The following is a 27,532-nucleotide window of genomic DNA, read 5'->3' as shown; positions in this document are numbered from 1 at the left end:
TAGCAGCAGGACATTTGAGCTAATGTTTTTGAAAGTCGGCTTTACAATCCTATTATAATATTCCAAACAAGACTATATTGAGGCATGCATTGAAATGTCCATGAACAGGTGGAAGAGTAGTTATAAATTTTTACTGACCATCCTCACTGCCTCTAAAGCTGGAATTTACAGCTAAGACCAAATCACAACTATGAAATTATATTGTATCTTCAAGGATTGCATCACTACATCCAACACAAACTAAAATATGTTTCCTGACACACCTGATAATATTTCATCCAGTCAATTACTTATTTAAAACACACATAATCCTTATATTTAAAACATTCAATAATGAAGTGTGAGCTATCACCGTAACGGTATCACAAAACTAGGGCATTTTTTAAAATGTTTTCTCCTAAGAGTTGACTATTGCCCACTGAATGACTAATGCCAGATTGTATTTTTCCCCATTCCTTTGACATTAAAACCAGAAAAAAAGGATGGGGAAAAGAGAGTTGTCAATTCAGCACATGGACAGAAAGAAATGAGTAGTTAAATAAATCATTACCATGAAAATTAAACTGCTTCTCAATTAGCATGTCTTAGTATCATGAAAATCACAGGTTCTGGAAGCCACAATGTGTATATAACAATGTAATTGCACAAATTATACCCTTGCATTGTTGTGAATCACCAAAATTGGCATAATTCACATCATTGATTTGATAATGTTTTGGCATACTCGATGTCACTGAAAGCAAATCTTTACGAATGTAAATATTTAGGTAAGTGGCTTATTTGTCTTATCCTTATTAATATTAATTATTGTGGTTAGCTCTGGCCCAGCTCCTGCCCCAGGGACTGTGGATGTGGGGGAGAGATCCACATGCTGCAGGCCTGTTTTGCCCCCAGTGGAATCTGATGATGAAGGCTCCTCTGACCAAGAAGACATGAGTGACAGGGAGGAGGAGAGTGTGGCAGACAGCTCAGAAGGAGATCAATTATCTAGCTCCTCCTTGGATTCAGAACAAGAGTTAATGATACAGCCACGCATGCGGAGAGCGATGCATAGGCAACAACAACTGAGAGATTATTATCAAAGAAAATGAGGCCACCTGTGGTTGGGTGGGGCTGTGGTAATTAGTGAGGCTGCTATAAAGAGCAGCCTGTGGGTTTGGCCATTGTGGAGGATTATCTGATCGTTGTGTTTCATGACTGCTTTACCCTACTTTGACCTTTTGTGTGCTAATTTTCCCCCCGCTTTGAAACTAAACCAGAGCAAAGTGTGTTTCACTTTGTGAAAGAAAAAGGACTGTGAATTGCCTCACAGCTGCAAGCTAAGTATCACAGAACTGATAAGGGACTTGTACAAATTACCAGTTTGTTTGGAGACGAGTGCTCTTTGCTATACCAAAAGAGGGCTTAGGTCAAGTGAATTTTCATGATAAAGAACATTGTTTTGAATTTTCAAATGTGTGTGTGTCTGAAATTTGTACCTGTGAATTTTTGGGAGGAGTCTACCAGAGAGCCCGACAGAACAATTAATTAATTGTTATCTTATCGCTCCCTTCCTGGATATGATTCTTTACACACACTGTTTAATTATATAGAACTTCAATAGTACCTTTTGTTGTTAAATGTATTTAGCTGCTAATTGGAACAGCCAAAGCATAAACCTATAGAAAGACAGAACACAGTAGCACTACAGATAGATAACTGAATATTTCCAGATAAAGAAACCCTGGCAGTGTAGTTTTTATTATTGCAGTTTAAAATTATTTTTATTTACAACAGTGGGGTTCCTAAAATTGTTTCTTCCCCAGGCATTCCCTTAAGGCAGAGACATAATATATCTTAACAAAAGTCAACTATGTCACATATTGTTGGCAACTCGTTCTTTGAAAATGTCACATTCAGAGTAAAATCTGACGTTACATTCATTTTTAAAAGTTTTAAAAGAAGTTAGAAGTGTTAGATCCTTGCTGGAATGAAGGACTGCAATCTTGTAGTAAGTAACGGTTCTTTATTAAACAGGAAGTAACGGTTTACAGAACTAAAACAAGACAAACATGGCCGTACCTGGCAGCTATATATATACCGGGCTGCCAGGCTGAGCCAACCAATCACCTTGCAGTATTTTCCCGCCCAAGGAATATGGGGCGGGTACAAGGCCTAACTGTCCTCTGGACACAACAAGATGTTTATTTCATTTTCTACATTTAAATTAAAATTCATTTTAACTTCATTGAATAAAAGGAAATCACTGATTGTTGCTGCAAAAACATCTACTCAAATATAATATAAAAAACTAATCACTGGGAAACTTTTAATAGGAAAAAAAAGCTTTCGGATAAAGGGCAACCATTTCACAGTGGGAAATGGGATACAGCAAGGGTCCTCAAACTTTTAAAACAGGGAGCCAATTCACTGTCCCTCAGACTGTTGGGGGGACGGGCAGACTGGCTGGGGGCAGGCTAAGTCATGTGACTAGGTGGGTGTGGCCAATTTAACAGTCCATTAAACAATGTTCTTGGGGTGTTTTATTTGCTTTTGTTTGAATGTTTCTTTTGATTGACTTTTCTTTTTACTAGATCATTTTTTCAGTTGATGCCTGCGGGCCATAGTTTGAGGACCCATGGGATACATCATCCTAATCCTTGTATACTATTGGTATTTTTTTGTGTGCTTTCAGTGCCCTTTGTAATGATGAAATATTGATTTTAAGGGCTGCTGGAAAAAATCTATATCAAATAATAAATTTTCAAACGTTGTTGAGTTACTAGTTGTACTAATCATAAATTTATTCGCTATTCTGCTCATTGGATCTAGGAAACCTATCCTTAATAAAAGAATTGCGGTATCTTTTGGACTATAAGATGCATATTAGCTTTAGAGGAGGAACACTATCTCCGGGACCGCCTTCTGCCGCACAAATCCCAGCGACCGGTTAGGTCCCACAGAGTTGGCTTTCTCCGGGTCCCGTCGACTAAACAATGTCATTTGGCGGGACCCAGGAGAAGAGCCTTCTCTGTGGTGGCCCCGACCCTCTGGAACCAGCTCCCCCCAGATATCAGAGTTGCCCACACCCTCCTTGCCTTTCGCAAGCTCCTTAAAACCCACCTCTGTCGTCAGGCATGGGGGAATGGAAAATTTTCCCTTCCCCCTAGGCTTATAGAATTTATACATGGTATGCTTGTTTGTATGATTGGTCTCTTAAATTGGGGGTTTTTTACAGTATTTTTAATATTAGATTTGTTACATTGTTTTCTTTATTGTTGTTAGCCGCCCCAAGTCTTCAGAGAGGGGCGGCATACAAATCTAATAAATAAATAAATAAATAAATAAATAGATAGATAAATAGATAAATAAATAAATACTAGGAAAAAAATCTGCCTCTGCTTCCCAGCATCCATTGGTATTTATCAGGCTAGCGTCCTTGCAGAAAACAGAAAACAGTCTGGTCACCTTCAGCATGTTATCACAGCCCCAGCATGTGGCTTATCAAGACTCTTGCGCTCACCACCAGTCAACTGAGATAAGCTTATGCTGCCACCAGGGAATACTGGAGTCTTCGCTGCTGAACAGCTGATTGGCGATTGGATTTTCCTCCCAGAACACCACAGATCAGCTGTTTTAGGCAGAGGGGATCATTGGGCCCAATCGCCGTAACCCATCCGCCACAGTGAATGGGCCATAATCAGCCATGAATGGCGTGTGGTGAGCAAATGGACTATGGTGAATGGGTGGCGACAATAGACAGTGGCGATCCCCATCACCTAGAACAGCTGATCGACACCATATCATCCCCTTCACCCACCACAGTATTCGATCTACAAGACACAAAGACATTTCCACCCACTTTTGGTCGACGGAAGTGGGTCTTATAATCTGAAAAATATGATATCAAAGAACATGAATTCTTGTCCTTCCTTGTCGGTCTCCAACATTTTCCCCCTTAACAGAGAACCAATTCAACAATATAATTTTGAAAGGAATATTGTGTTGACTAAGGATAACACATATAACATATGGGTGTGAACAAATTAGGACAAGAAAAAGTGAAAGAAGAATTTCACAAAAATGGCATTGTTGAAAAGCACAAATATATGTTTTTTGAGTGTACATGAAGATCTATAGAAAATAAGTAAAGCAGATACAGTGTTCCCTCGATTTTCACGGGTTCGAACTTCGCAAATAGCATATACCACAGTTTTTCAAAAAATATTAATTAAAAAATACTTCACGGTTTTTTCCCTATACCACGGTTTTTCCCACCTGATGACGTCATATGTCATCACCAAACTAATAAAAAAATCTGAAGAACTTTCATGCTTTCAATTCAGGATCATTTTAGGGCTTTCTTTTTTCTTTTTCTTTTCAATATGCAGGAGAAAGTAGTTCAATGAGTCATTCACTCATAAATAACATTGTTATGTTATACCAACATTGTTGAACTAAGCAACATCTCTCATCACTGAGAAAATGTTATTGATGAATTATTTTGATGAATTATTCATCAAACAAACATATGAAAATAAATAAACATTTGAATTAATTGCTCTCTTATAAATAAAGTAGGCATTAGTGAATTCTATTGATTGCTCCATATATGTTTCTGCATATGTCTAACACAGAAACCTGAATTTAAAATGGTTCAGCATTAAATGATTACTTAAGCTTAAAATAGTAAACAGAAAAGGTTGTGTAATTTCTATGCCATCTCAAGCATGCATTTACTTATTTCTTCTTTTAAATAATAGACAGGTATTATCCTTTAAATAGAAGAAAACAGTTTTATAAGACAGCCTAATACAATACAATTTATAAAAACTAGGATTGCAATATCAATTAGCACAAGCCAGTATTACCAAATAGTACAGTGTTCCCTCGATTTTCACGGGGGATGTGTTCCGAGACCGCCCGCGAAAGTCGAATTTCTGCGAAATAGAGATGCGGAAGTAAATATACCATTTTTGGCTATGGACAGTATCACAAGCCATCCCTTAACACTTTAAACCGCTAAATTACTATTTCCCATTCCCTTAACAACCATTTACTCACCATTATTACTGGAACTCACCATTGAATAAAACACTTAGTGATGCTGATATTTATAAACATAATTATTTATTAATAAGAATAATTATTTTTTTGTTATTTATTTGCAAAAATTATTAGTTTGGCGATGATGTATGACATCATCGGGCAGGAAAAACCATGGTATAGGGAAAAAAATCGCAAAGTTTTTATTAATTAATATTTTTTGAAAAACCGTGGTATAGGCTATTCACGAAGTTTGAACCCGCGAAAATCGAGGGAACACTTTACCCATATTTCAAATATCTGGCAATATAAATCGTACTTGCTTTCCATTTCAAAATGATAATATGTATGTGTTGGAACAGTATCTCCAGTACTGTAACATCATTTTCTAAATGAGAAGCCACTGCACACTGACCATATTTGCAATAACAAGAATACTTTCAATGAGAGTGGTTGTGATGAACTTGCAATATAAATGACATTTTATGTACTGTATCTAGATTCCAAAACTAGGAAAAAATATTAAGAATCTGAATCAGAAATCAACAGGAAATTAATGGAGTTAAGCACAGGCAACTTATTCCCTATCTAAAGGTAATCCACACTGAGTTGAATGTACATTTTATTTCTAAATACAGTGGTACCTCTACCTACAAACACCTCTACTTATGAACTATTCTACATAAGAACTGGGTGTTCAAGATTTTTTTTGCCTCTTCTCAAGAACCATTTTCCACTTACAAACCCGAGCCTCCGAAACTGTAACCGGAAAAGGCAGGGAGAAGCCTCCGTGGGGCCTCTCTAGGAATCTCCTGGGAGGAAACAGGGCCTCCACCCTCCCTGTGGTTTCCCCAATTGCACACATTATTTGCTTTTACATTGATTCTTATGGGAAAAATTGCTTCTTCGTACAAACTTTTCAACTTAAGAACCTGGTCACGGAACAAATTAAGTTCATAAGTAGAGGTACCACTGTACCACTAAAGGTCTCTTGCTGTAGACACAAAACAATTTAGGCAAGGTACGAAATACATCATTTATTTATTTATATTTTATATCCTGCCTTTATTATTCTTACAAATAACTCAAGATGGCAAAATAATCCTCTGCCTCCTATTTCCCACACAACAACTATCATAGGACAAGGCCTGTATGTATGTATGTATGTATGTATGTATGTATGTATGTATGTATGTATTTATTTATTGGATTTATTGGATTTATATGCTGCCCCTCTCCGAAGACTCGGGGCAGCTAACAGCAATCATAAAACAGCGTACAATAATAATCCAATACTAAAAACGATTAAAAACCCATTAATATAAAAAACCAAACATACATACAGACATACCATGCATAGAATTGTAAAGGCCTAGGGGGAATGGGAATCTCAATTCCCCCATGCCTGGCGGCAGAGGTGGGTTTTAAGTAGCTTACGAAAGGCAAGGAGGGTGGAGGCAATTCTAATCTCTGGGGGGAGTTGGTTCCAGAGGGCTGGGGCCGCCACAGAGAAAGCTCTTCCCCTGGGTCCCGCCAAGCGGTATCCCAGTCTAGTCATCTGAATAGTGAAAAGCTACAATTCGAAAAAAGGACACAAGCCCCTTGAAAACATTTTTTTTCTCCACACTTCATTTTTATACCCTTATTTGCTTATTTCGGTGTTCAGAAAAATATTAGTAACTAATATGCGAAAGAGTATTTAATGACAAAATAGTAAATGGCAGTTGAATGGTGCATATTCTAACCCCACTACTAGCACTCTCCAATTTAAGGTGTTATTGTTTTCTGAATGCTAGATAATGGTTTGTATTCACTGGAGCAAATGATATCATGGAGATTCTCAGTCATCCAGGTCATGGTTGTCCTAAAGGTGCTTTTTCCATGTCGATATTAATGTGTTTCTGATATGATGATTTTTAAAGTATTTTGGTATTTTATTTGATTCTAGCATTAGAAATGTGTGCCATCCTGATTGTAAGTTAAATCCTTCTAGGGAAAGCAATCTCGTGTTTTGTAATGTTATCCAATCTTTAAACTTAGTTAGATTAGTGGCTTGATAGTAGAGATAAAAGTTGGGGAGGCCAAAGCCTCCCCTTGATCTGTGGTCTTGCAGATTTTTAAATTTTATTCTTGCCTTTTTTTTTGTCCAAATGAATTTCCGAATTGGTTTATGTAATTGTTCAAAGAATGATTTGTTTAATTTAATCGGAGCTACCTGAAATAGATATAGATATCTGGGAAGAATGTTTGATTTTATTGCAGCAATTTTACCCATCAGTGATAATTTTAAGTTTGTCCATCTATTTAAATCCTTCTGTATGTCCTGTGTGAGTTTGTCATAGTTATCTTTTTTCAAAGTACTGTTGTTCGCTGAAATCCTAATGCCCAAATATTTGGGTTTTTTTCACTATTTTTACATTAAGGGCTTGTTCCAATATAGGATTTTGTTCCGATGTCATGTTTTTAGTTGTCCTAAAGGTGCTTTTTCAAGAGGCAGCTGGACTCTCTGGTTTTTTTTTGAAGGCCTTTCACTTTTCACCCAACAATCTTCTTTATCTCTGAAGGAGATAGCTGAAGAAGCTTCTTGGATGAGAAGTGAAACGTTCTCGAAGAAAAACCAGAAAGTCCAGCTGCCTCTTGAAAAAGCATCTTTGTGATAGAACAAATTATACGAGCTGCAACTACAGCAAAGTAGAATGCCACAGCAGAAAACAAAACAAAACATTGGAATTACTACGCATTAATAAGAAAGAAATTAGAAGTCTATGCAAAAATGCAAATTAAATATCAATTTTTAAATAGATATTTTATTTATTTATTTATTTATTTGTTTGTTTGTTTGTTTACTTATTTATTGGATTTGTATGCCACCCCTCTCCGTAGACTCGGGGCGGCTAACAACAGTAATTGCAGGTTCAAGTCCCAGTGGGTATGGCTAGCTGATGAGGCCAAAATAAGGCCGAAATAGATCTATCCTAGTCTCCCTTAATTTTCAAATTCAGCAAAAAAACACACACATATATATATATATATATATATATATATATATATATATATATATATATATATATATATATATATATATATATAACGGTCTTGGTATATTCGGGTTTCTTCCTGTGTAGGATTTGGAAATTTCTGGTGACGTTTCGACGAGGTCCCACTCGTCATCTTCAGGCTGGTGTTTCTGTCCTTGTTCTCAGGCGAACACTGCGAGACCTGAGCTGCCTTCCTTCTATAAATACTGGTATCTGGGTGTGGTTTGATGGCTCAGCAATTGCCTGCTGTGTAGAAACTTCCTGGTGAGTCAGAGGGGTAACAATTGGGGTCGTTGATGCAGCTGAGGTATGCTGATTAGTTAATGGTTGTAGATTAGGCGTGATATCCTGAGTAGTTGGAACTTGCAGGCTACTTGATTGCTTTACAATGTGTGTTGTAACCAGTATTTATAGAAGGAAGGCAGCTCAGGTCTCGCAGTGTTCGCCTGAGAACAAGGACAGAAACACCAGCCTGAAGATGATGAGTGGGACCTCGTCGAAACATCGCCAGAAATTTCCAAATCCTACACGGGAAGAAACCGGAATATACCAAGACCGTCATACCTGTACCCGTGAAAATCTACGAAAACACACACACACACACACACACACACACACACACACACACACACACATATATATATATATATATATATATATATATATATATATATATATATACAGTGGTACCTTAAGATACGAACTTAATTTGTGCCGGGGGGAGGTTCGTAAGACGAAAGGTTCGTAAGACGAAACATTGTTTCCCATAGGAAACAATGTAAAGTCAATTAATCCGTGCAACCAAAAAAACCCCCGCAAAAAAACGGCTTTCCGCGACTGCTGGGAAGCGGCGCGGCTGTTTTAAAAGGTGACAGCCGGCCTGGGGGGCTTCCCAGCACAGGGTTCGGGGGTGCTGGGAAGCCCCCCAGGCCGGCTGTCATCTTTTAAAAGAGCCGCGCCGCTTCCCAGCTGTCTCCTGAAGCCGAAAGCGGAAGTTCGGCTTTGGTGTTTGGCGTTCGGAGACAGCTGGGAACCCAGCGGTCTCCCGAACGCCGAAACCGGAAGGGGCAAGGTGGGGGGGGGACAACGGGAGGCTCAGCATTCCATCAGTCGCAGCGCTGGCTGTCAACTTTTCTTTTTAGCACTGGGGAGGCAAGTCAGCTCCTGCCCAGTTTTAAAAAGAAAAGTTGACAGCCAGCGCTGCGGCTGACGGAATGCTGAGCTTCCCGTTCTCTCTCCGCCCCCTCGCCCCTTCGCCCCCCTGTGTTCCTAGGAGAAGTGCTGGTGAGGAGCAGAAGGTCTGTCTTGCCTCAATCCCCAGCACTTCTCCTAGGAACACAGGGAGGCGAAGGGGCGAGGGGGGGGGGGAGAGAAAACGGGAGGCTCAGCATTCTGTCAGTCGCAGCGCTGGCTGTCAACTTTTCTTTTTAGCACTGGGGAGGCAAGTCAGCTCCTGCCCAGTTTTAAAAAGAAAAGTTGACAGCCAGCGGTGAGGAGCAGAAGGTCTGTCTTGCCTCAATCCCCAACACTTCTCCTAGGAACACAGGGAGGCGAAGGGGCGAGGGGGGCGGGGAGAGAAAACGGGAGGCTCAGCATTCCGTCAGTCGCAGCGCTGGCTGTCAACTTTTCTTTTTAGCACTGGGGAGGCAAGTCAGCTCCTGCCCAGTTTTAAAAAGAAAAGTTGACAGCCAGCGCTGCGGCTGACGGAATGCTGAGCTTCCCGTTCTCTCTCCGCCCCCTCGCCCCTTCGCCCCCCTGTGTTCCTAGGAGAAGTGCTGGTGAGGAGCAGAAGGTCTGTCTTGCCTCAATCCCCAGCACTTCTCCTAGGAACACAGGGAGGCGAAGGGGCGAGGGGGGGGAGAGAAAACGGGAGGCTCAGCATTCCGTCAGTCGCAGCGCTGGCTGTCAACTTTTCTTTTTAGCACTGGGGAGGCAAGTCAGCTCCCGCCCAGTTTTAAAAAGAAAAGTTGACAGCCAGCGGTGAGGAGCAGAAGGTCTGTCTTGCCTCAATCCCCAGCACTTCTCCTAGGAACACAGGGAGGCGAAGGGGCGAGGGGGGGGGAGAGAGAACAGGAGGCTCAGGAAGGGAGCTCGGGAAGGAGCCCACGGTCAGTCGGCTAAGGGCGGGAGGAAGGCGATTGTTCCGCTGCCGCCAGCATGGTCTGGCTGGCAGCGGAAGATGTAACAGAGCCCACGGGGGATTCGCCTTCCTCCCACCCGCAGCCGACTGATCGTGGGCTCCTTCGCAACCTCGGAGAGCTTCCAGGGCATGAAAGCTCACGAAAACCAGGAAGCTCTCCGAGGTTGCGAATGAGCCCACGATCAGTCGGCTGCGGAAGGGATGAAAGCGAATGCCACGAGGCTGGGCTCGGCTCACCCCCTTACTAGCCCCGCCACGGAAGGCTCCATTCTGTTCCCTGAATGGAGACCGCCGGCGCACAAAGGCCGAGGCGAGGCTGAGCAGGAGGAGAAGCCAGCCAGCGAGGCGGTGGGCTGGGAGCCGCAGGCGAAAGTAGCTCGGGCATCGGAGCGCGGCGCCAGGCATTGTTCTCCGGACCCCGCCCGCAGCCTGGAGAGGGCTGGCGAGGCTCAGTGACGGGAGGCGCGGCTTGATCCGGGAGGCGCGGCTTGATCCACTGAGCCTGGCCGCCCGGAAAATCCCAGCCCGTGTTGCCCGCGGCTGCGAGGGAAACCGAGCCGAGAGCAGCATCACCGCGGCTACTGGCTCGGTTTCCCTCGCCGCCGCGGGCAACACGGGCTGGGATTTTCCGGGTGGCCAGGCTCAGCGGATCAAGCCGCGCCTCCCGGATCAAGCCGCGCCTCCCGTCACTGACCCTCGGCTCCCCCCCCTTACCAGCCCCGCTGCGGAAGGCTCCATTCTGTTCCCTGCCGGCCCGATTGAGCAGCCGCGGTCTCCATTCAGGGAACAGAATGGAGCCTTCCGCGGCAGGGCTGGTAAGGGGGGGAGCCGAGGGGGGAGCCGAGCCCAGCCCCGTGGCATTTGCTTTCCTCCCTCGAGGCTCAGTGACGGGAGGCGCGGCTTGATCCGGGAGGCGCGGCTTGATCCGCTGAGCCTGGACGGCCCGGAAAATCCCAGCCCGTGTTGCCCGCGGCGGCGAGGGAAACCGAGCCAGGAGCCGCGGTGATGCTGCTCTCGGCTCGGTTTCCCTCGCAGCTGCGGGCAACACGGGCTGGGATTTTCCGGGCGGCCAGGCTCAGCGGATCAAGCCGCGCCTCCCGGATCAAGCCGCGCCTCCCGTCACTGAGCCTCGCCAGCCCTCTCCAGGCTGCGGGCGGGGTCCGGAGAACAATGCCTGGCGCCGTGCTCCGATGCCCGAGCTACTTTCGCCTGCGGCTCCCAGCCCACCGCCTCGCTGGCTGGCTTCTCCTCCTGCTCAGCCTCGCCTCGGCCTTTGTGCGCGGCTTGTCCCGACAGCCCCCCCACCCCAGCACTTTGAATCCAGCAGCTTCTGCTGGATATGGGCGGTGGGTGGGACGAGCGGCGCGGAAGCCAGGGGCTTGGCAGCTCGCCCCGCCCACCGCCCGTATCCAGCAGAAGCGGCGGGATTCAAAGTGCTGGGGTGGGGGGGTGTCCCGACAGCCCCACCACCCCAGCACTTTGAATCCAGCAGCTTCTGCTGGATACGGGCGGTGGGTGGGACGAGCGGCGCGGAAGCCAGGGGCTTGGCAGCTCGCCCCGCCCATCGCCCGTATCTAGCAGAAGCGGCGGGATTCAAAGTGCTGGGGTGGGGGGGTGTCCCGACAGCCCCACTACCCCAGCACTTTGAATCCAGCAGCTTCTGCTGGATACGGGCGGTGAGTGGGACGAGCGGCGTGGAAGCCAGGGGCTTGGCAGCTCGCCCCGCCAATCGCCCGTATCCAGCTGAAGCGGCGGGATTCAAAGTGCTGGGGTGGGGGGGTGTCCCAGACCTGCTGCCTTTTCCCGCGCCCGCCGCCGGCCCGATCCTGCGTCTCCTGCTTCCCCCCCCCAGCCAAAAATACAAAGGGGTCTCCGGCGGCAGACCGTCTTTGTGTTTTTCACTGGGAGGGGGGAGCAGGAGGACCTTCCTGACTCCCTCCCCCAGCGCCGGACCTCCTGCCCTCCCTCCCAGCCAAAAACCCAAAGCAGCCTCCCGAACATTTTACATCTTACGAACCTGCCGCCGCCGCCGAGAAGCCCCGCCGCCCGGCTGTCACCTTTAAAACAGCCGGGGGGCTTCCCAGCAGCTTCCCGAAGCCGAACGCCAAACCCGAACTTCCGGCTTCGGCTTCTGGGAGGCTGCTGGGAAGCCCCCCGGCTGTTTTAAAAGGTGACAGCTGGGCTGCAGGGCTTCAAACGCCGAACCCGGAAGTTCGGGTTTGGCGTTCGTAAGATGAAAAAAGTTCGTAAGAAGAGGCAAAAATTTTCTGAACCCCGGGTTCGTATCTCGGGTTGTTCGTAAGACGAGGGGTTCGTATCTTGAGGTACCACTGTATATATACATATATATATATATATATATATATATATATATATATATATATATATATATATATATATAATCATATATATTCTCTCCGTATCTCTTATATCATATATATTCTCTTCTTTTTTACTTTCTATCTTTATATACTTTCTATTCTCTTCCATATGTATTGTATATTGGACAAAGAATAAATAAAATATAAATCCAATACTAAAACAACTAAAATACCCTTATTGTAAAACCAAACATCCCTACAAACAAACATAACATGCATAAATTGTAAAGGCCTAGGGGGAAAGAATATCTCAGTTCCCCCATGCCTGACGGCAGATATTTAATATTTATTTATTAAACTTATGTGCCTCCCACCTCACCTAGAAAGTAACTCTAGGCAGCTCACAATCAATATTTCCATCAAGATATGAACACAATATGGGATCAATTTGAAATTCTTAAAATATGAATGGTTTATTGATTAACAAATCATCATATAAATGTACATCACCATATGTTATCTGGAAAACTACATAAAATAGTAACATAGCAGAGTTACATATCTTTGAAACAGTGAAGGGCTACCAAAATTTTTACTACCACACTGTGGGCTTGGCTTATGCAGGATGCCCTGCATTTTCTTTCAACATCTTTTAGTGCAAATTGGGTGCTTTGGGGTGGAGCTCCATTTTTACTGCCCCCCCCCGGTCCGGGCAGTTGCTCACCCCTGGTTTGAAAGCTTAGTATCCTTAAGCTGAACATTTTTGCTCAATGTGACAACAAACAAGCATTATGTGCATAGCCAGCACTTCATAATTCAGGAGAAGTGGGAATAGTAGTGGCAAAATGTGTTACATTTTGCACATAAATTGGATTTTAACCTTATTACTAACTCTCACAATCACTAATCTGGAATTCAAGTTGCAAATTGCATAGTGAAGAAAGCCAAAAAGATTTCCTGAAAATCCCAGTAATTTTAAGAAATACTATCACAAACATATTTAGTTTAATCTTTCCGCGATTCCGTACTATAAACAGTAATATCTAATTATTGACCCCCTTTTCTGTAATTCACAATCACTAATCTGGAATTCAAGTTGCAAATTGCATAGTGAAGAAAGCCAAAAAGATTTCCTGAAAATCTCAGTAATTTTAAGAAATACTATCACAAACATATTTAGTTTAATCTTTCTGTGATTCCGTACTATAAACATTAATATCTAATTATTGACCCCCTTTTCTGTAATTTTGCTTTAGTGTTTATTTAAGTGCTTTATGCATTTGTTACAGTATGTCATTTATGAAGCTGCTACAGATGTTCAGCATTTTAATATGCTGTTTTTCTTCTAATTGAATATTGCTTAAAGGTAAAAGAGGCATATAAATAGAGTAAAGAAATAAACACATAACATATGCCAGAGAATATGTCCACTGCAGTGGGCATAACTACAATTAAGTGACTGATTGATATCAACTTTTTGGTTTCATCCTACCCTTATTCTTCTTCAGTACCACACAAGTGGGGCAATAACAAATCTAATCAGATAATTTAAAAAGTGTTATGAAAATAGACAGATATACCAGATGCAGCAACCACATCAGCAAAATTATACTTGGTTAATAAAACAAGGCCTACCTAAATACAGTAGTACCTCTAGATACAAGCTGCTCCACATGCGAAAATTCCAAGTTACGAGCCGCGACGCGAGTGAAATTTCTGTTCGACACCCGAGCTCAAATTCAGGATATGAGCTGAGCTTCCGCTAGGTGGCGAAAGAATCTCCTTGCTTCCGGTTATCTCGGCGCGAAAAACAAAGTCTAAAGGCATTCGTTCGAGATGCGAGTTGATCGACTTACGAGCTTGGGTCTAGAACGAATTAAACTCGTATGTCGAGGTACCACTGTAAGGAAGTTTCAAGCCAAAAAGAAGATAAGAAGCTGACAACTTAAGGCAGAATTTTACATTCTCGGTGTGCTTGCACTTCGTTTTTCTTGTTTCAATTAAATAATCTCTATCAGTTTGGACATACATCTGCCTCACTGGTATAGAGGTATTAATTCATATGTTTTCATGAAGCAACTGGCAATTTGAATTAATTTAGAAAGAACTTGGCATTGAATACTGTACAGTCTTTCCACAGTATGAAACTATATTTATGTAAGTTTCTGAACACTTCTTCCAAACAGACTTAGTAGAGCAAACTGCAATGCATAATTATATATATATATATATATATATGTAGATTGTTCTGAGTTCGGGTTTTGCCCTGTGTAAACCCGAACTCAGAACAATCTACATACATATACCCGTGAAAATTTACGAAAACAAATATATATATATATATATATATATATATATATATATATATATATATATATATATATATATAAATCTGTGTGTGTTTGTGTGTATGTATGTATGTATGTATGTATGTATGTATGTATGTGCATGTTTATGGACACGGATCCAAAGTATGATAATTTAAATTTATAAATTTAGAATCTGTTATAAATTTATTTATAAATAAATGTATAACAGATTCTCACTCATTATACTCTATCAATTCTCTTTACCTATTTTCCAATGTTATGGTTTATTGCTAAAACACACAGAAAGATACAGATTTATATAAATGCTTGTTGTATGTGCACACAATATATGCACACATATACTCCCCAGTTCAAATAACATCTTCCTCCTGATCTAAATTGATGCATACATACTGTAATATGCACGTACAGTGGTACCTCTACTTACGAACTTAATTCGGTCCATGATCGGGTTCTTAAGTAGAAAAGTTTGTAAGGAGCAATTTTTCCCATAGTAATCAATGTAAAAGCAAATAATATGTGCGATGGGGAAAAGCACAGGGAGGGTGGAGGCCCCGTTTCCTCCCAGGAGATTGCTAGAGAGGCCCCATGGAGGCTTCTCCCTGCCTTTTCCAGTTACAGTTTCGGAAGCTCGGGTTTGTAAGTGGAAAATGGTTCTTGAGAAGAGGCAAAAAAATCTTGAACACTCGGTTCTTATCTAGAAAAGTTCGTAATTAGAGGCATTTGTAGGTAGAGGTACCACTGTATTAGGGGTGGGTTCCTCCCGGACTGGATTGCCCAAACCAGTAGCAATGTGCTGGCGATGTCATGATGGCGTCACAGATCCAGTTTCATGGGTGGTGGTCTGTGGGCACCACCATATCTTTTTTTTTTTCTGATTTTTTCTTTTTACTGTTCGGAAGTTTTTTCCTCTGCTGCTGCTATCTAACGGAAGTAAGAGGCATATTTCCTCTGTTACTGTGTCTGTCCTCTGGAATAGTGTATTTCCTGAAATTTGGATAACTCTGATCTCAATGGATTTTTTGAAGTCTCTAAACCTAGGTCTTCTTTGCCCATTGTTCAGTTTAATGTTGCCCTGGGATGGTAGATCCTGATTTCTTTTGTTGTTTAATTCTTTAAAAAAATACTGTTAATATTCATTCTTCTTTACCACCCGGGGTCAAATGTTGAGTTAGCAATTGTAGAAATTAAAATAAATAAATGACAGATCTAACCATGACTGATCTGAAGGAGACGGTGTGAGACACAGAGGCATGGAGATCCATAAATCTGATCCATAGACTGTTTGATGACAAAATAAATAAATAAATAAATAAAGGTAGCTCTCTAACCTTATGATGTCCTAAATCTACAATGAAATACCACCAATAGGTCAATAGGTCTTCTTCGGTATATTTGGAATATTTCTTTCAAAAGTAATGGATAATAACCCATAAAACTGTTTTAGCCATATGAAATATACAGTACTTGTCAGTTCATGAATACAGTAAGGTGAGATATTTTATTATTATTGCATTTTACTGAATATTTACATTTAAGATGCAACTGTTTTATTTAAAGCAACTACTAGAGTTAGTGCAATTAGAGACCTAAAGTCCAACTGCAGCAATAACTATTTCGTGGGTGACAGTCATAGCACATTAATTTAATTATATATTACTCCTGTTTTTTATTTATAGTGCACCATATTTTATATTGCTTCTTACAAAGACAAATTTTTAAAAAGCTGAAAAGCAAACCAGGCTGTTTGTTTTTTGTAGCAGACTCATAAATCACAATTCAATTAACAATCAGTTTTGACTTATAGTTCCTTGTAGGTTTTTGAAACTAACACAGCAAGAAATAAATAAAGCTATTGAATGGAACTAATGTTGTCTCAACAGTACTCTGGTCTTATGTTTATAAATTAAATAAAAACAAGTGCTGGTATGACAGCCTCCCTAGGTAAACCAGACCAAGAAATCAACCCAACAGGAAGACAAATACAGAATCTCTGTTACATCTCCCCAGCTTTTTATAATGCAATGAATTTGACAATTGGCAGCCAAGATTATAAATAACCAAGAGCAACAAAGCCATCAATTCAAATCCAGTGGTACCTCGTGATACGAACCCATCCTGATACGAACACTTTGAGATACGAAGCCAGGGTTCAGAAAATTTTTGCCTCTTCTTACGAACTTTTTTCGCCTTACGAACCCACCGCAGATCGCAAAATGGCACTCCGCCGGGCGCCGCCACCCGGCTGTCACCTTTTAAAAAAGCCGGGGGGCTTCTCGGCGTTCTCCCGAACCTGAACCCAAACTTTTTGGGTTCGGGTTCGGGAGGCCGCCGAGAAGCGCCGCCGCCTGCCTGTCACCTTCTTAAACAGCAGGGGGGCTTCTCGGCGTTCGGCAAAAGTTCGGGTTCGGGTTCCGGAGGCCGCCGAGAAGCGCCCGGCTGTTTCAGAAGGTTACAGCTGGGCAGCGCCGCTCGGCGGAGCGCCGTTTTTGCGATCGGCGGCAGCGTTTTCGGCCGATCTTGAGACTGAAACAGAGGTGGGGAATTCCAATAGGGAATTCCATGGGCGGAGCTTTGACGTCACGAAGACGTCCTTCCTGGAGGCCACGTTTCGGCCGAAGATTGGAAGGACTGGAAAGAAGATTGAAGACTAAGTGCTGAAGAGAAGAACTGAAACTAAAGTTGGTGAGTTACATTGCTGAAATGAAGCTTTAGGACGTTTTTATGAAGAAAAAAAGAATGGGGGGACAAAAAGATAAAAAGGAGGCTAAGCAGCTAGTCATCTTATAGAACATTAATAGAAGATTACCGAGGAAATATTTTAAAAGAGAGTAACTAAAGCCCAATTCAGAGAATTTACTGAAGTTTTCTGATATGGTTGGATTTTATCCATTTGGAATTGTACCTGGTGGGAAAACTCTTGGGTCTCGAGAGAAATAATTTTATTATGGCTACAGTCTCCCAGTTATCTCTTCCTTCTCACTCCTGTTCCCACAGCTCAATTTTCTTTGCTGTGGCAGCCAGAGCTGACTCTGTCTGTCTGCCTGCTTACCTACCTACCTACCTACCTACCTACCTACAGTCAATTGGCAGACTACTGACCAATGTATGGGACCACTGTAGAATAGGTCTTGCTACAATGCTCAAAGTTTACCAAACAGTGGTGCTAACTACGACGATGTATGCCAGTGATGCATGGTCTATACAGGGAGGCATGCTAGGCAATTGAGCCACTTCTACACATCCTTCCTCTGTAGAATTTTGAGGCAGGACAAGGTGCCAGGCACAAAAGTCCTCTCCAGAGCAGGCCTGTCATCAGTTCACACCTTACTGATGAAAGTCCAGACACACGGGGCAGGCCATGTTGCAAGGATGCCAGACCATTGCATCCCTAAAGCTCCTCTATGGTGAGCTGTCTCAAGGAAAGTGATCACACGGGGGACAAAGGAAGTGATACAAAGACACATTAAAAGTCTCCTTCAAGTCCCTAGATTAGTGTGTTTCAACCTTTTTTCTTCAGGGGAGCCCTTTGATGCCACGTGTGTGTGTGTATGTTCAGTCACTGGTGTCCATAATGAGTGGGTTGGGCGGCGACTTCAACGTGGTTCCCGAATAAGCGTTCTGGGAGGAGGTGAAGCCAAAAGTGGAGTGGTGGTGGGGAATGGGGGCGTAAGGTCTGTGTTTCCCCTGCTGCGTCCCCTTTACTCCTATGGCTGCGCGACTAGCAGCGGCGGCAGCAGGTGGTGAAGGGTATTGGGGAGCAAGAACCACCCCAGAGAAAAGCCAGTTCATTTCTCCACAGTCCCTCCTCCACTTCTTTTCCTCCTCCTTCGCCGGGGTCTCCCTCAGCAGCCGATGGCTAACAGAAGCCCCCCGGCATCAGAGGCAGAGGAGCGGCTCCTTCTCTCCTCTCCAGCCAGAATGAAGAAAGAGAGACAGGGTCTCTCTTTTTTAGTTCTGGCTGGAGAGGAGAGAAGGAGCTGCTCCTCCGCCTTGGCTGCCAAGGGGCTTCCATTAATCGTTGGCTGCTGAGGGAGACCCCGGTGAAGGAGGAGGAGGAGGAAGAACAGACGGAGGAGGGACTGTGGAGAAACAAACCAGTGGGGGTGATGAAAACCCAGACCCGAGGCGGAGGGAGCAGGGACGGTTGCTTCTGCTACATGATACGGTCCTGTGCAATTTTTTTTCTCATTAAATCACGGAACCCCTGGCTGGCCCTAGTGGAACCCTTGGATTCCGCGGAACCCCGGTTGAAAAACAGTGCCCTAGATATTGATACCACCTGCTGGGAAACCCTGGCACAAGATCGATCAACATGGCACACACTGATCCATCAAGGCTGCCAGACATCTGAAGACAAAAGAATGACTGTAGCAGAAGAGAAGCAAGCAATCTGCAAAGCCAGAACTGCAAATGCACCAACAATGGTGCCCACGCATCTGCCCAGCATGTGGCAGAACATTTTGTGCCCCTGTAGGCCTTACCAGCCACCTGTGGACATATCATGGACAGCCCACAACCTGTGAGATGTCAAGTCTTCTTCAAACACGAAGGACGAATGTTACATCTCTCTCTCTCTCTCCATTTTATTATTTAGCTTGAACTTGATGAAAAATAATTCTAAAACACTATTCAATACATTCAGTGAATAATTGTTCATATTTGTCAACCCTTATGCCAGTAATTAATACTTACATTTTATTAAATATTGTTTTCATAATAGCACCTAAATGCTCTTTGCAATGATCATAAGTGCCTCGAATGTTAAAGATGTAATTGCCAGTGTTAAAAGGGCAGGTGCTACAGCAGAGAATGGCTATTTCTAGGTTCCAGCAGACCAAACTCTTTAGAAATGGACCCACAGGCCACCTTTTCTGCAAGGATGAGTGAATGTAATTGGGTGGTAACTATCCTCAGATAACCTGGCCCCATGCCACTTATTCAACAGAAGTAGTTCCAAAATTATAAATATATGATGAACTATCGTCCCCATACCTATATCTGCATTTCCACAGTAAAGATTTGCAAGATTTTCAAAACTAATCTATTCAGTTAGAGGAAAGCTGGAGATAAATTATTCAGCTCAGAAAATTATTTTCATTGAATGTGGGGTGTCATGGAAAGAAGAGTGATGGAGAATTCAAATAGCAAGCAGAAAATTAACAAGATTGAAAGCAACACACAAAAAGAGATTAAATAATATTTCATATTTAGCTATTTAGGTGGGCCAGCAGTGAAGAACCCTTCATATTGCTTTTGATGGTAGAGGGGTCAAATTTTTATGAATTATTTATGAAAGCTCAGCACTTTTCATAAAAAGATAGTTCAAGCGTGAGTCATTTAAAGGAAATCAGAAATTACTTTCATATAGAATTATCTTTTCTCTGAATCATACTTCAAACATGCTATTTTTAACGTCATATATTTCAATCAAAAAAAAATCTTGCTTTGTTTTCTTTTAATTGGAATTTGAATGTTTGTTAATATACATTAGCAAGCCTGCATTGTACTGTGCTCCACTGCTATATTGGAAGGAACAGAGCTGCTCATTTGAGACATTAAAAAATGAATTTAAAATGAAATGTTCTCCTCCTCCTTCCTCCACATCAGCATTTTTGAAGCTGCAGGCAACACACTGCATCTGCAGTGAATCATACCGAATGACATCTTTAATGAAGGAAAAGATAGCAGAAATAAAAGGTATGACATAACAGTTCCATTCTAATATCATTAGTACTGTTCTAGCTTCTCTCCACCAACACATTAACTTTTAGGCAGGAATGCTCATCATGATATGATTAACATTAACATAGAGACTGAAGAGCATTGTACTTCAGTAATGCTGAAAGTCTGCAGAGTTTCTACAGACTTTTAGCTACAGAATTTGAGATGAACACCTTCTGAATGATGTGGGAGTAGGAAGGGATATCTAGAGCAGTGTTTTTCAACCAGTGTGCCGAGGCACACTAGTGTGCCGCGAGACATGGTCAGGCGTGCCGCGAAGAAGGAAGCTCAGGTTCCAATCTCGCAACTTTTTGCTGAGAGAGAGAGAGAAATAGAGAGAAAGAAAGCAAGAGTGAGAAAGAAAGAAGGCAAGAGAGAGAGTGAGAGAGAGAAAGAGAGAAAATGAGAGGAAGGGGGAAAGAGCAAGAGAAATGAGCAAAAAAGGGAGGAAAAAAAGAGAAATGAGAAAATGATTGAGGCAGAGAATGAGAGGAAAGAGAGAGAAACAAAAGAGAGAGAGAAGTGACATTAAACATATGATAAAAAAGCACCCAAAGAATAAGAGAGCAAAAAAACCCCAGCCCTCACTTAATTTTGGAAATGGTTCAAGAGTGTGTATACACACACACACACACACACACACACAAGGGGGGGAGGAGACAGGGATGGAAAAAGAGAGGAGATTGTCTTAGAGTGTCATTTTGTGTCATTTTGGTTGGTGGTGTGCCCCAGGATTTTTTAAATGTAAAAAATGTGCCGCGGCTTAAAAAAGGTTGAAAATCACTGATCTAGAGGAAAAATAGCGACAGATTAAATGATCCAGGAGTATTACCCAGGTGACCCTAAGGACACAGATAAACCTCCAAGTGCTTCAACAGCCTTCTAAAAGTTTAAGTTTTATTAGATTTATATGCCGCCCCTCTCCGAGGACTCGGGGTGGCTTACAACACACAAAAAGACAATATACATCAAAATCCAATTAATTAATTAAAAGTTACATCTAAAAACTAAAGAACCAATTAAAATGCACAAATATCCATTCAATCAACAAACCCATTATACATTCATCGGCCAGGGAGCAGAATCTAATGACCCCAAGCTTGGTGGCATAGGTGAGTCTTTAGACTGTTACAAAAGGCAAAGAGGGTGGGGGAAGTACGAATCTCTGGAGAGAGCTGATTCCAGAGGGCCAGGGCCCCCACATAGAAGGCTCTTCCCTAGGTCCCGCTAAGTGACATTTTCTAGTTGACGGGACCTGTAGAAGGCTGACTTTGTGGGACCTAACCGGTCGCTGACATTCATGCGGTAGGAGGTGGGCCCGTAAGTATTTGTATTTGTATTTATTAGATTTGTATGCCGCCCCTCTCCGAAGACTCGGGGCGGCTAACAACAATAAAAAGACAATGTGAACAAATCTAATATTAAAAATAATCTTAAAAACCCCCAATTTAAAGAACCAATCATACATACAAGCATACCATTTATAAATTCTATAAGCCTAGGGGGAAGGGAAAATTTCAATTCCCCCATGCCTGACGACAGAGGTGGGTTTTAAGGAGCTTGCGAAAGGCAAGGAGGGTGGGGGCAACTCTGATATCTGGGGGGAGCTGGTTCCAGAGGGTCGGGGCCGCCACAGAGAAGGCTCTTCTCCTGGGTCCCGCCAAATAACATTGTTTAGTTGATGGGACCCGGAGAAGGCCAACTCTGTGGGACCTAACCAGTCGCTGGGATTCGTGCGGCAGAAGTAATCTGGTCCCACATCATGTAGGGCTTTATAGGTCATAACCAACACTTTGAATTGAGTCCGGAAACCAATTGGCAGCCAGTGCAGACCGCGGAGTGTGGGGGAAATGTGGATATATCTGGGTAGTCTCATGACTGCTCACGCGGCTGCATTCTGCACAGTTTGTAGTTTCCGAACACTCTTCAAAGGTATCCCCATGTAGAGAGCATGGATATAAATGACCAGCTGTCTGAAAGGAATATAAATCTTTCTGTTCGCCACTGTCCTGTCAGAGCTGAAGAAGCTTATTGGATGAGAAGTGAAACCTCTTCAAAAGAAAAAACAAGAAAATACATTTGCCTCCTGAAAAAGCAGATTTGGTTCAGCAATGCTAATGACTACATGCAAACACTTAAGCCTTAAACAAAATGAAAGCAAATCACCTAACAAACTTTAGGTGTGTACTCCAAAAATACCGCCATGCAGGATGATAATTTCCTACCTTGTGACACAATCCAATCTGATTTTGTTTGTAAATTCTGGCACAAAACCCAAACAAACAGAAAAAGGCAGTGGTATTCTACTCCATTGTCGGGTGATCATGGAATGCAAAGATTAAAACGTTGACCTACAACCAATTTGTCAAAGGGGTTGCACTGAGAAAATGACCTAACATTTCTCAATTTCATCACTTGACAGAACAAGCCAAACAGTCTTTATACCAGGTAAAGCCTTTATATCAGAAAACAAAGCAGTTGTGAAATATTTTGCAGCGGCAAGAATTTCAAACATAGTCTCTGCCTTAAAGCAGCCAATGAGCAATTTTAAATAACTCCTTCTTAACAATCAGGATCAAATAAACCACTTGATAACTGGTTCCAATTCAAGTAAAGTTATATTTCAATTCTTACCATCTACACATGCTGGTCTTGCCCTTGTAGTACCGGCAATTTGTCCCTTTTTACATGCACAACGAGCTGTTTGTCGGGCTATAGTTCTTCGAGGCTGACTGCTATCTCTGTCCAAAGTAACAATTTCACATGTACCTGCAGCCAACTGACCTGGGGGGGGAAAAAACAGCAACAGATATCATAGTCAGTAACTATTGTAATTCAAAAGAGTTGAGAAATATAGATATTGGTATTAGTAATAAAACAAAGGCAATGTTTTTTCTCATGTCTCATCTTGAAGGAAAACTGGTTAAAATCTGGTTATACTGTAGTCTGCATTGGTTGCCGATCAGTTTCCGGTCACAATTCTAAGTGTTGGTTATGACCTATAAAGCCCTTCATGGCACCGGACCAGAATATCTCTGGGACCACCTTCTGCTGCACGAATCCCAGCGACCAGTTAGGTCTCACAGACTTGGCCTTCTCCGGGTCCCGTCAACTAAACAATGTCATTTGGCAGGACCCAGGGGAAGAGCCTTCTCTGTGGCGGCCCTGACCCTTTGGAACCGACTCCCCCCAGATATCAGAGTTGCCCCCACCCCCTTTGCCTTTCGTAAGCTCCTTAAAACCCACCTCTGTCGTCAGGCATGGGGGAACTGAGACTTTCCCTTCCCCCAGGCTTATAAAATTTATGCATGGTATGTCAGTATGTATGATTGGTTTCTTAAATTGGGGTTTTTAAAATTAACTTAAATATTAGATTTGTTTACATTGTATTATTATTGTTGTTAGCCGCCCCGAGTCTACGGAGAGGGGCGGCATACAAATCTGATTAATAAATAGATAGATAGATAGATAGATAGATAGATAGATAGATAGATAGATAGATAGATAAATAAATAAATAAAATAAACAAACAAACATGTTACTTCTAGAAAATTATTTGTGTAGCTGTTCCTTACCCTTTATTTTTAAAAAATGTTTATATATTTACTAAATTTATTTGCTATCAATCTCAGTATTAGGTTCCTTTTTTCCCTTCCTATTCCTTCCTTTTTCCTTTTGTGCATGAAAAAGGGAATGATCTGTGTGTACCTGCAGACTGACATTTTTCCTAGTTTTAAATTCAATTCAATTCAACTTAATCACTAGTTATTTCATCAACACTCCACAGCCTGCACTGGTTGCCGATCAGTTTCCAGTCACAATTCAAAGTGTTGGTTATGACTTAAAAAGCCCTACATGGCATCAGACCAGAATACCTTCAGGACTGCCTTCTGCCACATGAATCCCAGCGACCAATTAGGTCCCATAGAGTTGGCCTTCTCCGGGTCCCGTCGACTAAGCAATGCCGTCTGGCAGGACCAAGGGGAACAGCCTTCTCTGTGGAGGCCCTGGCCCTCTGGAATCAATTCCCCCTGGAGATTAGAATTGCCCCCACCCTCTTTATTTTATTTTATTTATTTATTTATTAGATTTGTATCTCGCCCCTCTCCGCAAACTCGGGGTGGCTCACAGCAATAATAAAGACAATGTAAAAACAAATCTAATAATTTAAAAAACACTAAAAACCCCATTATTAAAAGCAAACATACACACAAACATACCATGTATAAACTGTATGGGCCCGGGGGAGATGTCTCAGTTCCCCCATGCCTGACGGCAGAGGTGGGTTTTAAGACGTTTACGAAAGGCAAGGAGGGTGGGGGCAGTTCCAATTTCCGGGGGGAGCTGGTTCCAGAGGGTCGGGGTCGCCACAGAGAAGGCTCTTCCCAGGGGTCCCGCCAAATAACATTGTTTAGTCGATGGGACCCGGAGAAGGCCAACTCTGTGGGACCTAACCGCTCGCTGGGATTCATGTGGCAGAAGGCGGTCCCGGAGATATTCTGGTCCAATGCCATGAAGGGCTTTATAGGTCATAACCAACACTTTGAATTGTTACCGGAAACTGATCGGCAACCAATACCGACTACGGAGTGTTGGTGTAACATGGGCATACCTGGGGAAGCTGCATTCTGCACGATCTGAAGTTTCCAAACACTTTTCAAAGGTAGCCCCATGTAGAGAGCATTACAGTAGTCGAACCTCGAAGTGATGAGGGCATGAGTGACTGTGAACAGAGAGTCCCTGTCCAGATAGGGCCGCAACTGGTGCACCAGGCGAACCTGGGCAAACGTCCCCCTCGCCATAGCTGAAAGATGGTTCTCTAATGTGAGCTGTGGATCGAGGAGGACGCGCAAGTTGCAGACCCTCTCTGAGGGGATCAATAATTTCCCCCCCAGGGTTATGGACGGACAGATGGAATTGTCCCTGGGAGGCAGAACTCACAGCCACTCCATCTTATCCAGGTTGAGTTTGAGTCTGTTGACACCCATCCAGACTTCCAGGCACTGGCACACCACTTCCACTACTTCGCAAGCTTCTAAAAATCCACCTATGTCGCCAGGCATGGGGAAGTTGACATGCCCCTTAGCCACTACGATTTATGTATGGTTTGCTTGGATTGTGTGATTAATTTTTTATAAGGGTTTTATTCTGTTTTTAATATTGGATTTGTACATTGTGTATTATGTTGTGAGCCGCCCCGAGTCTTCGGAGAGGGGCGGCATACAAATCTAATAATTTTTTAAAAAAATATTAATTCAATTATATATTCTTTCACACAAGGGGGCAATTAGTTTTCCCACTTTTTAAAGTCCAATCTTATTTGCTGTACCAACATCTTTTAGTTATTATTTTTTATTAACAAACATTTGTTTGTTAAGCTGATACTTAAATACAGTAATACCTCGTCTTAGGAACCTAATTGGTTCCGGAAGAAGGTTCGTAAGGCGAAAAGTTCGTAACACGAAACAATGTTTCCCATAGGAAACAATGTAAAAGCGATTAATGCGTGCAAGGGGGGGGATTGCAAAATGGTGCCCTGGGCGCCGCCGCCCGGCTGTCACCTTTTAAAACTGGGGGGCTTTTCGGCATTCTCCCGAACCCGAACTTTTCGGGTTCGGGAGACCGCCGAAAAGCGCTGCCACCCGGCTGTCACATTCTGAAACAGCCGGGGGGCTTCTCGGCGTTCTCCCGAACGCCAAACCCAGAAGTTCAGCAAAAGTTTGGGTTTGGGTTCCAGAGGCCGCGTAGAAGCGCCCGGCTGTTTCAGAAGGTTACAGCCGGGTGGCGCCGCCCAGCGGAGTGCCGTTTTTGCAATTGGCAGCAGTGTTTTCGGCCAATCTGGAGGCTGAAACGGAGGTGGGGAACCCCAATAGGGAATTCCATGGGCGGAGCTTTGACGTCACGAACCCAATTCTCTCTCTAATTCTTCTTTCTGTTTCGATGTCATGTTTTTGTCAATAGTTTTGTTTTTTGTTTATTTATTTTAAGATCTGCCACATTTATTTATTTTAAGGCCTACCCGTTCACAAGCTTGCACACATTTATATATGGTATGTTTGTGTGTGTGCTTGTTAATATAGTGGGGTTCTTTTTAAAACTATTTTAAATACTTAAATTTATTGAATCTATTTGGATTTGTACGATTGTTTATATTTTTGTTGTGAGCCGCCCCGAGTTCGCGGAGAGGGGCGACATACAAATCTAAATAAATAAATAAATAAATAAATAAATACTACTGCACATGTGCAGAAGTATCTCAGGTGACTGGGCGGAGCCTCATGCCACTGGCGCTACCGGGTTCTAAGACCTGGGCCATACCACAAGAAACCTACCACTGATAAGAATTTCTGTTATATTTATCATTTTATTGCGTAAATTTATAGTATAATCTAACAGTGTTTCTGTTCTGGGATTAACTCTCAGAAATATTAAAGAGCAGGAACAAGAAAAAAACACTTCCTTTAAGTGGATATGACAAATATTGTGAATATCACCCAAATCCTGATGGCAAGCTGTGGATAAGTTTAATGAAAGTAAGTGGGAAGCTATATTATCACACACATAGCACAGACGTAAGATATCAGTGTAAAAAAGGCTATAAAACCAGCCTAACTGGCTGGTTCAAGAATTAAGGCATAAATCAGTACTCCTATGTAAACCCATTCCAGTCATAAAACTTATGAGGTCTAAGGAAATCCATCATTCTACACTCAGGTTGCAATAAAAAGATAATAAACAAGCTACCTTTTATAAATAATACAAGCCTTCTAAAAATATATACAATAAAAATTTAATTTATGTGAATCTTTCATTAGCATCAAAGACCAAATGCATCTTGCCTGCATTGGCAACAATTCATTTTTTAATGCCCAATTTAAAACACCCAGCTAGAATTTATCTCTGGTGATTAAGAAGCTTCATCACATTCTATACAAATATTTATTTATTTATTTG

At 42.5% G+C, this 27,532-nt stretch overlaps 1 protein-coding gene across 1 annotated transcript in view; it reads right to left on the bottom strand.

The window, feature by feature from the left end:
* Positions 1 to 27,532, bottom strand: part of TAFA5 (TAFA chemokine like family member 5) — a 447,033-nt gene that overhangs the window by 210,556 nt on the left and 208,945 nt on the right. The window contains exon 2 of the mRNA XM_070755362.1: positions 23,213 to 23,362. Coding sequence (XP_070611463.1) covers positions 23,213 to 23,362 — 150 coding nt within the window. The remainder of the gene's footprint in view (positions 1 to 23,212; positions 23,363 to 27,532) is intronic.

The sequence above is a fragment of the Erythrolamprus reginae genome, chromosome 6, assembly GCF_031021105.1.
Source record: "Erythrolamprus reginae isolate rEryReg1 chromosome 6, rEryReg1.hap1, whole genome shotgun sequence".
Lineage (NCBI taxonomy): Eukaryota > Metazoa > Chordata > Lepidosauria > Squamata > Dipsadidae > Erythrolamprus > Erythrolamprus reginae.
This window is presented reverse-complemented; position numbering and strand designations above follow the sequence as displayed.